The following is a 17568-nucleotide window of genomic DNA, read 5'->3' as shown; positions in this document are numbered from 1 at the left end:
GCAAGTTGGTACTAAGTGCAACGAGCCTACAGAAAGCCAAGAACAAGAATTTTACATACTGATTCTCAGGACTGCAATACTTCTCTGCAAACCAGTCAGATCTCTTCTGCTGGAGTGCCTGCATTTCTCCACAGTTATAATATTTACTTAGTGCACTATTTGATTTTTTTTTGGTGAAAAAATACTTGACTACTACGTAGCCTTTGCCAACAATTCCCATTCCCTGGCTTGATCTCCTTTGGCTTGTAGATCACTGGCCATGTAGTAGCCAGGCCTGCAAATCTTTAGTATTTCACCCAGAAAAGGATATGAAAGTTGGGTAAAGATGTAGTGATACTGGTGCAAAATATTCATCTCCATCCCACAAACGGAGCTCATGGTTCTGAGCTTTATAATGGACCTGTGTGGGTTTCCATCTTGCAGCATCAGTCAGATAATAGAAACTCTGTTCTGTGTTGGCACTGCTGGGTTCAGGAATTTTCCTCCTCTTTTTGTGGAAGAACATGGAAATGCATCCTGTCCCATCAGCTGGCTCTGGTGGAGCAGAGTCCATCACTTCAGTGTGTTTGTCACACAGATATTTGCAGAACACCATCACCTGCTGGCATCTTTGTATCTTGTCTATGTTCCTTCATGTGGGAAGGTTTAAGACCTTTTCATTTTTGTCATGCCAGATGTCTAGTACTTAAAATTTTTATTTTTAACACAATTTATGAAATAATCGAGTAGCCTGGTCCTCAGATTTCCACACCACTTCCTAGCAGGTACTGCTTCTGTCCTGCTGTGCACTGATGTGTAACCCAGTAGTAACAAATACAGTGTATTACCTGTGTTACTGCAACTATTTTTTGCTTTTTGTGTTATGCACACTTCACTGGTTTTAACTGCATTTTTCTATTTAATTGTGGCTCTTCTGGACTTGAAGTAAGGTTCTTTTTGTGACAGATTTTTATGAGTTTAAATCAAATTGTAGTCTATGACCTGTCATTGCTATAGTTGGTACTAATGCCTAGCAAACACTGATTTTTATGTTCTTAACAGCCTTATGATTCTATTTTTTTATATTAATATTACTAAGACAGCAGCATCACATTTTTTTTTTTTTCTGGTTTAAACAAATAGTTCTGTGGTGATTTACAGTATTGATATAAAGCTTCCATTAACATATTTAAGATAAGAATATCAGAATCTCATAATATCATCCTTTTTTTCCTTTTATGTTTTAATGAAATATTTTTTGTGAAAGCAGGATTCAAAACAGTATTAACACCTTCTTAAACTTTTATTCATGGTATTTATGTATTTACTCAGAACTCCTTTACTCTTTTTATGCTCTTGTTTCATTCCACTTTGAATGTGGAATGCTTTCTTTTATCTTTCTACATTTTTTTTTTTCTTTTTTGTAATTTCAGCTACTTCTGTGAGGTTGTAAAATTACTTCAGTTCTAGCAACAGTTTCATTCTTGAAATAGTGGAGTAATTTAGTTTTAAAATTTACCTACCTTTCCAACTATTTCATATATTCTTGAAATTACTCTTCTAAGTCTCTGTTCAAAAGTTTACTTATATAAAATATTTTCTTTATTAACCCTTTATTTACCTTCAGATATTATGCTGACCTTACCTTTCAGCCAGTGTCCAACTTTTAAACACTTATCCCAATGACAGCCCAATCTTGGGAGGTTTCTGTCTTGAAAATCTTCCACCAGGAATTCCCCTTACCCTTCACCAGTGGTGCTGAGTTCTGCAGGGATCTCTTTCAATGCAGATATTACAAATTTGTAAATTTGTCAAGGTATCTCTGTTTTAATCTGCCTCTTCCTGTGCCTCTCTCCTTTTCCTTTTTCCCATGTTGCAGTCTCACTGATGCTGTCACTTCCATGGTGTTTTCTCACCAAGTTGTGGAGAAGGAGCTCAGATCTGGTTGGCACAAAGATGGGCCTAAAGTACCCCATGCAGTATTTGCAAACCTTGCCTCTTCTCAAATTTCAAAAATTATTTTAAGACATTTTACACACACTACTTTTTTTTTTTTTTTTTTTTTTTTTTTTTTTTTTTTTTTTTTTTTTTTTTTTTCCCCTATGTATATTTGCTTGTTTTTAATCTCTGCCACAATAACTCTTTATCTCCTGGCCTTCTAACAAATTTTCTCTGTGGGTTTTAGGGTGTGCTGCTTTACAGGGGAAAGAAATGCAAAGGCATGGAATGAAATTCTACACAAACCCCCTTTGTTCTGATTACTCCTCTTCTGTAAGAGAGAGTTCAGAGTCTTGTTGAGGTCAGGATGTGTCTTAAACACTGCAGCATCTCAGAAACAGGACAGGGATGTTAAAAGCCTGGCAGTGAGTGACTATGTAAGGTGTGGCACTAAGTTGGTGTGGCATTTATTTAACCATGATTTCTATGAGCATAGGACCAAAAAAAAAAAGAAAAAATTTTTTTTTTTTTTTTACTATGCCTGTAGTCATTTTATGCTTGACCTCTCAAAGGTGTTTATGACCACAGAAGTCTTAATGTTGCCATTACAGCCACTTCATCCCTTCCTCTGAAGTGACTCAGTCAGTAAGAAGTGTTGAAAGTTGACAGATAAAACATTTGTTACCCAGTGCCCATTCCTCTGTTCATGGTTTCAGCCAGATCTGTGTCCTCTTCAGATACTTCAGGAGCAGAAAAACTGCTTGGTTAGGATGAAACAGACATTTTAAGTGCCAGCTGCAGCAGGCACTGTGAGTTTTATTATCCTAAAGGCTCTTTGCAATTCCTAAATCTATCATTCTTATTAAAAATACTGAATAATTAAAACCATCTCAATACATTTTCAACAATTTATTCCTTCAATATTTTATCCCAGAGTAAAGTTCATATGATGCTCCACAAATACATAGTGAGAAAGCTGTCTGCCTCAGGCAGGAATACAGAGAGAATTAGAATTTTGAAAAAGAGAGAAACATTGCACTAACTTTGGCTTCCTGGTCTCATTTATTGTAATATCCATAATTTCTTTATTGCTTTAGCAGCTCTATCTGCCCAAACTATCCTTTTCCTGAGAGTGCTGAACTTTGTGCTGTTTTTCTGATTTTGAAAAATTAAAAGTGCATTACCACGAATTCAGATATGTCAATGAAATATTGTTTTGTTTTTTTTTTTGTTTTTTTTTTTTTTTTTTTTTTTTTTTTTTTTTTTTTAACCCTTTGCTACCTCAGGTTGATCCTAATCAGGGTGGGTGATCAGACACTGTTGCTCATCTTGTCTGAAATATGTAAGGAGCTGCAGACACATTAACAGGCTACAGATTACACTTACAAATGCTGGAAATGGCATTAATTGACAGGCATTTTGCCAGATATTGGAGGCTCCACCTGTATCTGCTTTCTTGGACACCTTCCAGATCCTCACTTGTGATGTATCTGGATGATACATAGATTTTTTTTTAATTTTTTTATTTTTTATCATGTGCTTGATTTCGGTATGCTTGGCAGATGAGGGAGAGGAAATGATGCTCCTGTCAGGGAGAAGATTTCTGAGACTCAAGCAAATGTTCCCATCCCACATCAAGATGAAATCCAAACCTTTTAAAGTTCATCATGCAGAGACAGAAAGCCAGGAGCCTGGCAGGTGGGGATTTCACCCATACATGGGAGACCCCTCTTCTGTCACTCACTGTCTCCTCTGAGCCTTTTGAATCAGAAAGATACAGACCATCCCACAGTGATACTTCCTCTCTCCTCTGTTAAGGAATTAATAAAACCCTCTCTGAATCACTCTTATTACATCTCTCCATGCTGCACATTTTTTCCTCACTGTCCCCAAGGCAGCAAAGCAGGGAAGTGAGCCTTGATCCTGGCTGGGAAAGACCCAACTTGTTAAACTATCCAAAGGTATTTTCTTGATTTCTAGCTGTGAAATGTGTTTTTTTTTTTGTTTTTTTTTTTTTTTAATTGTAGGGGAAAAATGCTTTCCTGTGAGGGAGGTGAGATGTTGGCACAGGTTGCCCCCAGAAGCTGTGGCTGCCCCATCCCTGGCAGTGCCCAAGGTTGGATGGGGCTTGGAGCCCCCTGGGCTGGGGGAGGGGTCCCTGGATTGTCCAGGTGGGACTGGAGGAGCTTTAAGGTCCCCTCCAACCCAAACCCTTCCATGATTCCTTGCTGATTAAGTCAAGGAGCATTAATTATGGTTGCCTCATCCCTGGAAGCTTTCATGGACACCTGGGATGGGGCTTGGAGCCCCCTGGGCTGGGGGAGGGGTCCCTGCCCATGGCAGGGGGTTTGGGACTGGATGAGCTTTAAGGTCCCTTCCAACCCAAACCAGTCTGGGATTCTCTGATTCCTTGTATTTTATTAATTATTGTTGCAGAGGAATACCCAATTAATATTGGTATGTCTGGCAGAGTTGAAGGTTGGATGGGGCTTGGAGCACCCTGGGCTGTGGGAGGGGTCCCTGACCATGGCAGGGTTGGCACAGGGGGGGCTTTGAGGTCCCTTCCCACCCAAACTGTTCCATGGATCTGTGGTTATGTAAAAGCAGGAATACAGCCATGAAAAGCACTCAGCAAATTGGTGTTTTCTGCATCAGCAAAAGCCCCAGTGTTGCCCAAGCAGCAGGACCAGAGGCAATGCGTGCAACAGGAATGCAGGAAGCTGTGTCTAAATATAATAATATAAAAAGAAAAAAACTTTTATAACTCCAAGCGTGGTCAAACTCTGAACCAGGTTGCCCAAGGAAGTAACAGAGCCACTGTCCTTGGAAATATTCCAAGGGCTCCTGGCCTTGAGCAACCTGCTCCTGGTGGCCCAGCTCCAGATGAACCTTAGGAATCCTTGGTCCTCATGGGAGAGTGGGGGATTCTGGCCACAGGACAGACAGGAGTGGTTTTTATACTTTGGTATGAACATGAGAGGTCATTTTTCAGCATTTTCCTTTACTCAGATTTGGACAAAAGTCAGCTTCCTGTCTCACTCAAATTTCTGCTTAAATTTCAGTTGCTTTTTTTTTTTTTTTCCTTTTTTCTGTGAGTTACTGAGTAAAATCCTTTTTTTTCTTAAAAAAAAAAAAAGGAAATTAATATTATTTTAATATTCAGTGGATTAATAGAGGATTATGTTACTCCCATGATAATCTGTGTTTTCAAAATGCTCATCTTTCTGTGCTAGTACAGTATCCCATTCTTAACAAATGGAGGAAGTTTCTTGTTGACAAAATATGAATTTTTTATATTCTTAAGCCACCAAGCTGTCAAATTATCAAATACAATTTCTCAGCAGATATATCTTGTGTTTGTATTTACAGAACATGCATATGCCACAGTAACCAGATTTCAGTAACCATATTTGAAAGCTTAATCCTTTAAAGTATTTACGTTGGGTTCTCAGCATTCATTATGGAAAGCCTTTGCAAATTGAAATAAAATGTGGAGGGGTGAATAGAGGGAAAAAGTAGTGCATGATGTGAAGAGCAGGATATTTTTAGTAGATGGATTTTTTGGCTCCTAAGCTCTACCACATATTCACATGCAGGTGAAACTTAACATTTTCTGAATAGAAATGTTGCCAGCACTGTGATCGTAAGATAAATCCTTCTGTGAACCTTGGCCTCTTGATTTCCTTGAAAAAAAAAGAAATCATATTAATGCTTGAAATAATTGAATTAATTTCATAGGGTGATTACCAGGTTGCTTAAAACTACTGAAAATGTGAAACCCTTTGAATATGCACCTCCAAGTACTTATCTTAGACATGATGTTATTGATCCCATTTTTCCATAAAATCTGCCCTCCTGGGTGTCTGCATCACTACAGAGCACATGATCTTTGCAGGAATATTTTTTCTGTGAATGTCTTCATAAGACATTACCCATAGTAAATAAATAGAAAATAGTAAATACTTTGCTTAAGACTGTAAGCAGTTAGACTGAGAGAGAATGTAGTTCAGTCCAGACCTGAGTAAAGCAGGAGGCCAGCAAACTGAGGCTGTATAAATTATTTTTATTTGGGACTTTTTGTTAATTTGCTTAAATTCCACCATGGAAAAATCTAAATGCTTTGTTTTAAACCTAAAATACCTTACCTATACTTGGGTTGAAAAAAAAAAAATCTGGTATTGAAATATTATTTTGAGTAAAAATGTACATATAAACTGTAAACCCAAATTCTTTAACAATAGATTTAAATTTAGAAGACTCACCCTAACTAAAATCACCTGACAATAAGCAGGTAATTTAAAATCTGTCCTTTTGTTCATGATCTGTTAGCCAGCATTTTTCACCAATTAGGGTAAACCCCCCATATTTATTAAAATGCAAAGGAGTGGGTTGCAGGCACCTTCCCTAAATCTGCCAGGTCCCCCCCTTCACTGGGAAAGAAAATTTTTAGAAATTTGTGATTTCTCTCTTTTGCATCTCATTCTAACTTGAGGATGGATGCAAACAGGAATCCCAAGTTGCTTTTGGGTGTAAATATCTAGATATCTGAAAATTCTGGTGTCGTTGCACTCTAGTTGCCTCAGAGCTTGCCACTCTCAGAGGTGTATGAATGGTCTTCTGTTAATTGTTTAATATATTCCATTTTCTCTCTCAATATAGATTATTATCACTGATTAATTGGAATTGTCATGTCTATACTTATATATACACACATATATGTTTTCTCACCCAAGCTGGTAATGCTTATCAAACCTTTATTAAGAGCATCCTTTGATCTTTTGACATCTTAACTACAACACCAACGTTAGTGCAGTGAAAATGGTGTTGCACCTAGAGGATTTGTGTGCATACAAGTTGTGTATTAAAGAAGAAATCTCAGAAAACTGAAAATAAAATTTAAATGACATCCTCCTGCAGCAGAAATCCAGCAAACTGGGCTCCCTTCAGATGAGATATGGTGACAGTCACAACAAAGCTGGGTCAGTATGCATCTAGGTCTCTCAAATGCTTATTATTTAAAGCTTTAAAAATGCAGTGAAAAAATGAAATGTGACAATGATTTTTTTTTTTTTTTAAAAGACACAGCTGAAATGTTGAGAATATAGACCTTTCTGACATGTACTGTTAGAAATGTGAACAAAACAAAACAAAAAAAAAGGTGAATTTAAAAAAAAAAAGACCTAGGATAAGGCTTCAATCCAGTTGCAGGATGCTCTTGCTGTCAGCAGCTCATGGCTTGGTGTCTGTGAGGCTTGATCCACTTCTTTTCAAAGACATGGGATAACAAACCAATAACTTGGAGGCTGGGTAAATATACTTCTCCTTTTTTTATTGCAGCTGGAAAGCTGCTGAAATTTTTGCAGTGTGCTTTCTGCTGCCCTTGACAACATCCATCATAACTGTGTCCTTGCCCTGGAAAAGGGTCTTTCATCATTTTATTCCAACACTTGTGAAGTTTCTATTTTAGTTCAAAACTTCTTAAAATTCCTTCTAATGTCTTAACTTCATAGCTGGGACAGGTTAACCTGCGAGTCAGAGCTCTCTTCTCTTTTCTTGACACAGTTTCTGAAATGTTTCCCATAGAAATATTCTCTCTTTGTTTGCTCCTTGGGAGCATAACTCTGTGGATCCCTTATGGCTGTGCCTTCCTTTATTTTTTTCTCCTTTTCTCCCATTTTTGCAGCGTATACATAATTAAAAGCATGACAGATAATTCAAAAACATAAATAATAATTCTTATTGAACCTTCCTCTGTCTCCTCTAGGTAATAAATAAATTTATTTTATTGATGGGGAAATTTCCAGAAGGGAGTTTTTCATGGTGTTTGTGTATATGTAAGAGAGAGGAATTTGGCAAAATCCTCAGGTTTGATTCATTTCTGAGTATAATGAACAACACTGATTTTCACATGGATTGTCCTCCAAGCAATGCAACTTTTCACTACAGAGGAGGACTCTTTATTTTAGAGGAGGTGTTGTTGTCCCAGATGTGATTTCAGGGTGAACATCACTACCAGAGCCTTTAGATGCATCACACTGCTCATCTTGGTCTTGTTCATGCTGTGTTTGATGGCTGCCTGTCCATATTTCTATGTCCTTCTATTTGTTTAGCAGGAGGAATAAAGAGAGAATTAAAAAATCTGAGATTACTGCAAAAATTACTCAAACAAAGCAGATATTTTTTAACAGTTAATATTTAATGGGCTAAAATTTTACTCTGAGTCTTAAATAAATTATTTTAAACAAATGCAATCTGGTTAAACTACCAGAGACTTCCCTTTTAATTTAGTGCTACCATTAGAAAATTGAAATACTGCCCCGCATAGAAGCTGAAAGATTTTTCAGGACTTGAGATTACAGAGAAACACTGGGTTTAGTTGGCTGTCTGACACTGATGTAAAATGCATTTCATGGTCTATGATTTCTCACGTTGCAAAAAGTGTATTTACAGCTGAAATATGGAGTGAAACTTACAGAGATGTATTTTCTTCTATTACTTAAAAACAGCAAACAAGATACCAGCTGCTGTGATTTCTTGTCTCATGGTGAAGCACGACAAGCTAGGAATTGGTGAAACAATTGTTTCACTGCCTGCAAAGGTTTGATCCACAGCTGTGTTTCTCAGGAAGCAAAAAGATGATTCTTTAAAATGCTCCATGAGCTGGTAGCAAGATATTTTTTATTTAACTGCACAATTTATCTCCCCATTGTAGCTCAGTGTAGAGAACACCAGTTTTTATTGGCAGCCTTGTTGTATGCTTAAATGTATAATTTATGATTAAAATAAACATTAATGTAAAAGTTAGAATTATAATGTATTGATTTATCATGAGAAATGCCAAGAACTATACGAAAATCCAAACTCCACGTATTTCCCATCTCAGATACAAATATGCCATTATAACCTGGTACAGAGGGATAATGGTTGTTTCAACCAAAGATGCTTGAATCCACCAAAGGTCCTGCACAGATGTGAGAATAGGATGGGTGATGATAGATTATAAATAGATTGGAGGTTGCAAAAGGCAAAAACACACCACCAGAACATCTGTCTCTGCTCCATACCTGCTTTGTTGCTTTTCTCTTTCTCTGCCAAAGACTGGCAAAAGAAAAAAACACACGGTCAGGCTCATCTTCAACAATCTGCTAATAGTATTCACCATAATTATATCATAGAATCCTAGAATTGGCTGGGTTGGAAGGGACCTCAGAGCTCATCAAGTCCAACCCTTGATCCACTCCCCCCGTGGTTCCCAGCCCATGGCACTGAGTGCCACATCCAGGCTCTTTTGAAATATCTCCAGGGATGGAGAATCCACCCCTTCCCTGGGCAGCCCATTCCAGTGGCTGAGCACCCTCTCCAGAAAGAAATTCTTACTAATGTCCAACCTAAACCTCCCCTGGCACAACTTGAGACCTCTTGTGCCCTCTTGTCTTGCTGAGAGTTGCCTGGGAAAAGAGCCCAACCCCCCCCTGGCTCCAACCTCCTTTCAGGGAGTTGGAGAGAGTGATGAGGTCTCCCCTGAGCCTCCTCTTCTCCAGCCTCAACACCCCCAGCTCCCTCAGCCCTTCCTCACAGGACTTGTGCTGGATCCCTTCCCAGCCTCCTTGCTCTTCTCTGGACCTGCTCCAGCACCTCAATCTCCTTCCTGAGCTGAGGGGCCCAGAACTGGACACAGGACTCAAGCTGTGGCCTCACCAGGGCTGAGCACAGGGGCAGAATCCCTTCCCTGGACCTGCTGGCCACGCTGTTCCTGAGCCAGCCCAGGATGCCATTGGCCTTCTTGGCCACCTGGGCACACTGCTGGCTCCTCTTCAGCTTCCTGGCAATCCAGACTCCCAGCTCCCTTTCTGCCACTCTGTGCCCAGCCTGGAGCTCCCCATGGGGTTGTTGTGTTGAACCTCATCCCCTTGGGATCAGCCCAACTCTCCAGTCTGTCCAGGTCCCTCTGCAGAGCCCTCCTGCCTTCCAGCTGATCCACACTCCCCCCAGCTTGGTGTCATCTGTGAATTTGCTGTTGATGGACTCAATCCCCTCATCTAAATCCTCACTAAAGATATTAAACAGCACTGGGCCCAACACTGATCCCTGGGGGACACCACGGCCGCCATTTTGATGCAGCCCCGTTCAGCACCACTCTCTGGGCCCGTTCCAGCCAGTTCCTAACCCAGCACAGGGTGCTCCTGCCTGATCCATGGGCTGACAGCTTTTCCAGGAGAATCCTATGGGAGACGGTGTCAAAGGCCTTGCTGAAGTCCAGGTAGAGCACATCCACATCCTTCCCCTCATCCCCCAGGCAGTCCCCTGATCATAAAAGGAGCTTAGGTTGGTCAGACAGGACCTGTCCTTCCAAACCCCGTGCTGGCTGGGTCTGATCCCTTGCAATATTCTACAAGGAGCAAGTGTAAAATATGAAAACCTCATTTGGAGAAAACACAATTAATCATTTCACGTCTGTTCAAGTTTAAAAAGGCTACAGGAGGTACCTGCACATGAAAAAAACTCTAAACAGCAAAGGACCCCAGGACCAACTGAGCTGGGAGAGCTCCGCAGCTGCAAGCACAGGATGTAAGAGAATATGGCACAGCTGGGAATGTCTTAGGGTTAAGTGCTTTGCATAAAATCTCTACCTATTAAACAATGGGATAAATTTCATCTCAATTTCGCAAATTGCATCAATTAGCTGTTTATCCACAAACTATCTCTTTCTTTTGCCTCCCTCAGTTTGTAGTTTTATTTATAAATAAATGCATTCAGACAGAAATTTGAAAATAGCAGCAAAAGAGTTTATTGAAGAAACAGAAGGTGAATATGTGGAAACCACTTTCATGGAAATTACACGAAACTACTCTTAAATCACATAAAGATAAAAGGGAATGTAAGTTAAGTTTAAGCACCTTTTTGTATCTCTATCTCCAGTTTGCAAAATATTAAGCAATATTGCCAGAGAAAATCAAAGCTGCAAACCTATCACCCTGTGTTAAATCTATCCCTCCTAGATATGTAAATCTGTTAAATTTGCTATTTCTTTATCTTTTTTAACTCACTTTAGTAGAAAGACAGAAGTACCCCAGTACCCATTTATGTAAATGGATGTATTGATGCTGGATACTTTCCTGAAGAAACCTGAGCTGGGATCACTGGATTTTCCTGGGGCACTGAGCACTGCATTTATCTGTGCTGATGTGTTTTGCTATGTCTACCTGAAAAAATATACTGCTAGGGTGTTTGTTTTTACCCCTTTTTTAGCCACATGCAACACAGAAAGAATACAGGAGAATTTTTTAGGCAGTTCAGTTGCACACAGTGTCATCTACATAATTCAACATTTCGGAGTGTTTTGGAAACATATTTCAAATGTTTAATTCTGTAAGTACACAAGTAGTGCTGGCCCAAAAATCTGCAGCACTACCCTGAATATTATTATACAAAAGTGATGGGATTTTATGCTAAACATATCCTTTCTTTTAAATATGGAGAATATTCTGAAAGATGGGCTTTCTGGACATTCTGACTCATCATGGTTATATCAACACTAAGCAAAATACAGATGGTGACACAATGGATTGTTTCAAATAATTACAGTACCCTTTAGAAATGATGATTTTATTTAATCCTCCAAGATACACCAAGACTGAAATAAAATAGGTGCCACCTATCCATTTGTAAGTTTTCTCTGCAGCTACATTATTAATTGTTTGAAACAACAGAGATGTGCAGATTGCCTGTTGAGCTGATAAATCTTGCTTTCTGAAAGTGATTCCTGATGGTGATTTCATTCACATTCACATTACTTGAACTGGATAGCTGGATTTGAACCAATTACTATTGCCAAAACAATTGATTCACATTTTAGATATGCTAGCAAAAACATGTTCCATTTTTGGACAAATTTTTGAGTAATAAATGTTGACCCCCTTTCCACTTGAACACAAACACCTGTTTTCTCATCAACAGCCTTCCCTACTGCCCAGGAGTCTTTTAAAAAAACAGTATTGTCCCCAGACTTTAAGAGTAACTTTGGAAAAATTTCCATATTAGATGAGGGACCACGTATTTTTCAAGCTGCTTTCATAGATCTTTAATTATGGATACTATTAAGTGAAGGCATAGGAGGGATTCTTATCCTCATTGGGCCTGCTTAAATGCTTTAAGAATAGACTACTTTTTGATAAAATTACACTGTAATGTATCAGTAATAACTTATTATAAAGTGAGCACTAAAGAATGTCCAAACTGGATGATATTGAAGATTTTTACCAACGCTAATGTTAAATATTCAGTGAAATGTGCTGACAAGTATGAAGTCACTATCTTTAAAAAGAATCTGCTGATTTATTGTTAAGCTTCCATTAGCCAAAGCTGCCAGATTTCTGTCTCAGACCTCCAGCAATAACAGTTTTGAATGTTTTCCATTTAGCATTTTCAGTTGTCGACCTTCTAAGCAAACAGTTTCACTACTTTAAAAATATACAACAAATCAAATTGATTAAGATGAATCAATTTTGCTGGTAAAGTGGTGTTTCAGAATGGCTCTGAGAACCATAAATTCAAATTAAGGCTTGCAAGGCTTCTTCCTAGGTTTGAAGAGTCTGGTTGGTACAGGAGCAAAGGAAAAAGGATCAGCAGTCCACCCTGTTTCACAGCATTCACCTTGGATGCCTGCAAAAATAAATGTGCTAATATATCCAGATTTTATAAACATATCATAAACCAGAAAATGGAGCAGAGAGACATGAGAACAACTAATTGTACCTAGTGTTAATATTCAGATAAGGTTAAGCATGAGAGTAGTCAATATGGATGGAGTAATAAGTTAATTACTGCAGGAATTTTGATGATGGACATACAGTGTTCACAGTTTTATTCAAAGTATGCTTTGCTTGTTCTGATACCTCTTCCCTGCAGGCAGCAATGTGGGTTGTCAGATCCAGTTTTTAAGTTTAGGGCATGATGGATGTATGCTAATTTATACATGTTCACTCAATATATTTTTCCTAGATGTATTTTACAATCAGATTGCACTTGTTCTTTTCCTGCTTTTAGTAAGCTTTTAAATACAGTTACAAAAAGTGCACACCATGCTCCTTTGCCAAGAAATATTGTCCTCTTTTTACAGACATGCTGAATGCAATAAACTCTTCCCACCATCTCTCACCATTCTGTAAGAATATATTGATTTATTCACCAGTCTAAACTTGTCCTTGGCTTCTGGTTTTTGCACAAGTGTGGGGACAGGATTAAAGTATTGCTCCTGACATGAGTTTCTTAGAGACTTTGTTCTGCTGCTTCTCTACATATCTGCTACTTTGCAGGATCATCCTATAGCTCATGTATAATCTACTGGATTTAATATTTGAAAATGTAATTCCTTTATTCAGTTTTCATGCTTTACCTTTTGTCTTCAGCTGGTCTGAACTGGAAGCCTACACTTTATTATCTGCTTTGAACTGGTAGAGATTGATAAAGGGAAATAAAACTCGTAACTAGCCACAAGATTTGAAGATGTCACATGATTAAGCATTATTTAGGCATAATTAGAGTGATATAAACTTTAGCTGACTACATATCATTTATCATCCTTATTTTCTGAATAAAGTTATTGTGGAACTTACGGTTTTATATTCAATTAACTACAAAAAAAAAAAAAAAAAGCAAAATAATCTTCAAATTCTTCGACTTTTTCAGCTTTTCAGTTTTAATGCTATTAGGACTTCTTGCTAAACTAGAACTGTGTGTTCACATGGAGAAAGTGAGGGATCTGATGTGTTACTGATTTCTTGGCATGTTAGGTGTAGCTGATAGTTAAAGAAACTAACAGCCAGCCAGTTTTGTGGCAATTTGTGACAAAATATCTCATTGCAAGGGAATTAATAACCATTCACATTAAATAATTGGGTCAGACATCATGTGGTGTTTGAGTTTTCACTGCAATCATAGACAGTGATGAGAGCATCTTCTTAACTTCCAAAATACCTCTGAGAATCCCACTTTTTCTCTGCCAGTTTTACCAGACTTGCACCTCTTCCAACTTTGTGATATAAAACAGAAAAAGAATCTTCTATCCCAATATAACTAAGGTTTTGTGGTAGTTTTGATAATTTGTGTCAATGGCCTCAGGGTCATGCCAGTTGTGCGGGCCAAGATTTTTGGTGGTTTTATTTTGCTTTGGTTTTTTGCTTGTTCTAAAGGCTGTCTTAAGAACACATAAACCAATAAAACCTTGTTTTTATTTCAGGTGGGAGATGAAAGAAGGTGCAGAACTTGAAGAGGAGGATAAAGTTATGGTGGAACACTTAAAGAATGCTTATTTGACACAGACCACTCCTACCTCAGTGGATAAAGAAGAATAATTACCTTGGGTTGTGGGTAGCACCTTTTTCTGAATTCAACATGAACTTCATGGCTTAGTTATAACTGAGAGGACCAGAAAGATCCGGAATAAATACCTTGAGTAGGAGTTTTTAAATGAAGAGTGTTCCCCTGTTATTGTCCAGTCACCCGATCCAGGCAGCCAATTTTTCACACCTGCATAAAGGCGAGCAACAGGACATAGAATCATAGAATCATAGAATCATAGAATCATAGAATCATAGAATCATAGAACCATAGAATTGGCTGGGTTGGAAGGGACCTCAGAGCTCATCAAGTCCAACCCTTGATCCACTCCCCCCCTGGTTCCCAGCCCATGGCACTGAGTGCCACATCCAGGCTCTTTGGAAATATCTCCAGGGATGGAGAATCCACCCCTTCCCTGGGCAGCCCATTCCAATGCCTGATCACCCTCTCCCTAAAGAAATTCTTTCTAATGTCCAACCTAAACCTCCCCTGGCACAACTTGAGACCTCTTGTGCCCTCTTGTCTTGCTGAGAGTTGCCTGGGAAAAGAGCCCAACCCCCCCTGGCTCCAACCTCCTTTCAGGGAGTTGGAGAGAGTGATGAGGTCTCCCCTGAGCCTCCTCTTCTCCAGCCTCAACACCCCCAGCTCCCTCAGCCCTTCCTCACAGGACTTGTGCTGGATCCCTTCCCAGCCTCCTTGCTCTTCTCTGGACCTGCTCCAGCACCTCAATCTCCTTCCTGAGCTGAGGGGCCCAGAACTGGACACAGGACTCAAGCTGTGGCCTCCCCAGGGCTGAGCACAGGGGCAGAATCCCTTCCCTGGACCTGCTGGCCACGCTGTTCCTGAGCCAGCCCAGGATGCCCTTGGCCTTCTTGGCCACCTGGGCACACTGCTGCCTCCTCTTCAGCTTCCTGGCAATCCAGACTCCCAGGTCCCTTTCTGCCACTCTGTGCCCAGCCTGGAGCTCCCCATGGGGTTGTTGTGTTGAACCTCATCCCCTTGGGATCAGCCCAACTCTCCAGTCTGTCCAGGTCCCTCTGCAGAGCCCTCCTGCCTTCCAGCTGATCCACACTCCCCCCAACTTGGTGTCATCTGTGAATTTGCTTCTGATGGACTCAATCCTCTCATCAGGAACAGTGTGGCCAGCAGGTTCAAGGAACTTTTCTTCTCCTTGGTGCCTGTATTCCTGACATTAAATTATAAAAAATGCCTGAAAAGGGAGAGAAATAGGCCATAGGTCTGCAGCCCTTTTGAGCTGCTCAGGGATGATGAGTATTCTTGGCCATAATTCCCAAGCAAAACTGTATCAGCTTTATTGCTCCTACAAATTCTAACATATATACAGGGTATGTTAAGGCTTCATTAAAGAGAAAATTGGTAGGAAATTGGCATTTAAAGATTTGAGATGCATCTTTTAATTTAAAAGAATTATTCAGAGGCAGTGCTTGTGGGACTATCTTAACAGTGATCTGAGAAGAAAAAAAAAACCCACAGAAAATGCAGTATTTATTTCTGGTAAATTTAGCAAAATTTCCTTTTAAAAGCAAAGCCCCTATGATATTTAATTATTCTGAATATTAAAGGTTCTTCTTTTCCATAAAAAGTCTTCCTCAGAGACTAAAAACAGCTCAGGCAGATAGGTGGCTATTGTGACAGTACTTTTTTTACACAAAATGTGTGGTTAATATTGCCTTAGCTCTACAGAAATAACAATTTTTCTAGTTGTTTCTTGCACTAGAGGTAGAGGGGAACTATTTTTTCTGCCTGATGAAGGTCCCTGACAAGATCTTGCTAAGGCTGCAGCTATTCCTGTTCCTGTTCCCAGCACTGCAGATGCTGTTATGGACATGTCTCACCATAACACTAATGTTGCCTCCAGGTCTAATCTGAAATAGGTCTTTTCCTGTTCTTAATTGCCTTTTTTTTTTTTTTTTTTTTTTTTAAATTGTGTCTTATAGAATATCAGACCACTTAAAACAATAATGGGGAACACTGCATCTTACAAATCTCCAAAGGTCTTGTTACAACCCTGCATCAACAAAAAGTGTGCTTCAAAAATGCTGAAAAAAAATATCTAAAGAAGAGGACTTTGACCTCTGCTGCTGATACAGTCATTTCAGATCATAAAGAATGTTGAAGTGTAAAAAAAAAATAATAAATTCTTAGCTCTGTATTTCACTTTTGAAGAGTAGTTGTGGTCTTAAGGCTTAAAAGATGGGTAGGGGGATTGCCTATGGTGGCAGGACCATTATTCTGATAAATGAGGCACATGTGCTCCAAGCCACTCTGATGATGCCTTAGTGCACGTGGAAGCTGGAGTTTAAAATACTCTTTCCTATTTAACAAAATCTATTGTACCTAATTAACTTTTCTTTTTGTGTGTGTAGTCATAGAAAGTGAATTTCTGTCTATGTGGTGAAAGTGACTGAAATACTTTATGTGAAAAAGCTCCCCTTCTGGGAGCTTTATTCTGAATAGGATAAATTTTGCAAGTGGATTAAGCTAACCCAGAATAAAACCCCCTCACTTACTCTGAAATGGGAATGGCTACAAGGGCAGTTGTTCCAAACTGGTTATTATCCTTTATATTCACAACACACTTGGTTCTGGAATAAGATGTAAACAGTCATCTTAAAAAAAAAAAAAAAAAAAAAAAAAAAAAATAATAATCTTTGTGCCCCCTCTTCCTTTCTCTCCCTGCCACATTAATTCAGCAGTCACCCACTGGGTAGCACTAGGATAATTTTGGCTTTCTTAGCAAGTGTATATTTATATTTTGTATCAATGTGGAGCTGACAAGACAGAATAACTGGCCTGAATAAAGCTGACCCTTTGCATAATGTTTTATTTGGATGTTTTCCTTATCCAAACCTCCCTCTGTATTTGTCTTTTAGAGTATCTGAATGGAAGCTGATGTGTGTTTGAAGCTGAACTTGTCCCTCAGTCCCTACTGAGCCTTAGCAGGGCAAAGTTTCTTGGGAATTCAGTGATCCTATTAACTGACCTTCAGGGTGTGAAGGAAACATCACCTTGACAACATCACTTATGCTGAATAAATATTTTTCCTCCATTCACATCTGCTCAATAAAATTATGGTAATAGTAAAGAGCGAACTAAGATTGCTAAATAATGTTTCATTAGTTCATCAAGACTGCTTGGTTTAAACTTAAACACAGCTGAAAAAAAATAAGCTGATCATTTTTACATTGTAAGGCATGTAAAATTAGGAGTATTTGTGTAACAGACTGCTGCCTCCTTTAGCTTAATAAAACAATAGTTCTGTATTTTTAACGAAGTTGTGGTCATTGTGAG

The 17568-nt window shown here is 39.0% G+C and overlaps 1 protein-coding gene across 3 annotated transcripts in view; it reads left to right on the top strand.

Annotated features, from left to right (window-relative positions):
• The window catches only part of KIAA0825 (KIAA0825 ortholog), a 232423-nt gene extending 217958 nt beyond the window's left edge, over window positions 1-14465 (top strand). For all 3 annotated transcript variants that reach the window (XM_071731888.1, XM_071731889.1, XM_071731887.1), the window contains one exon: window positions 14156-14465. In XM_071731888.1, the coding sequence (XP_071587989.1) occupies window positions 14156-14270 (115 nt within the window). In that variant the 3' untranslated portion in view covers window positions 14271-14465. The remainder of the gene's footprint in view (window positions 1-14155) is intronic.
• Window positions 14466-17568: the final 3103 nt, after the last annotated feature.

This window comes from Heliangelus exortis, chromosome Z, assembly GCF_036169615.1.
Source record: "Heliangelus exortis chromosome Z, bHelExo1.hap1, whole genome shotgun sequence".
NCBI lineage: Eukaryota > Metazoa > Chordata > Aves > Apodiformes > Trochilidae > Heliangelus > Heliangelus exortis.
This window is presented reverse-complemented; position numbering and strand designations above follow the sequence as displayed.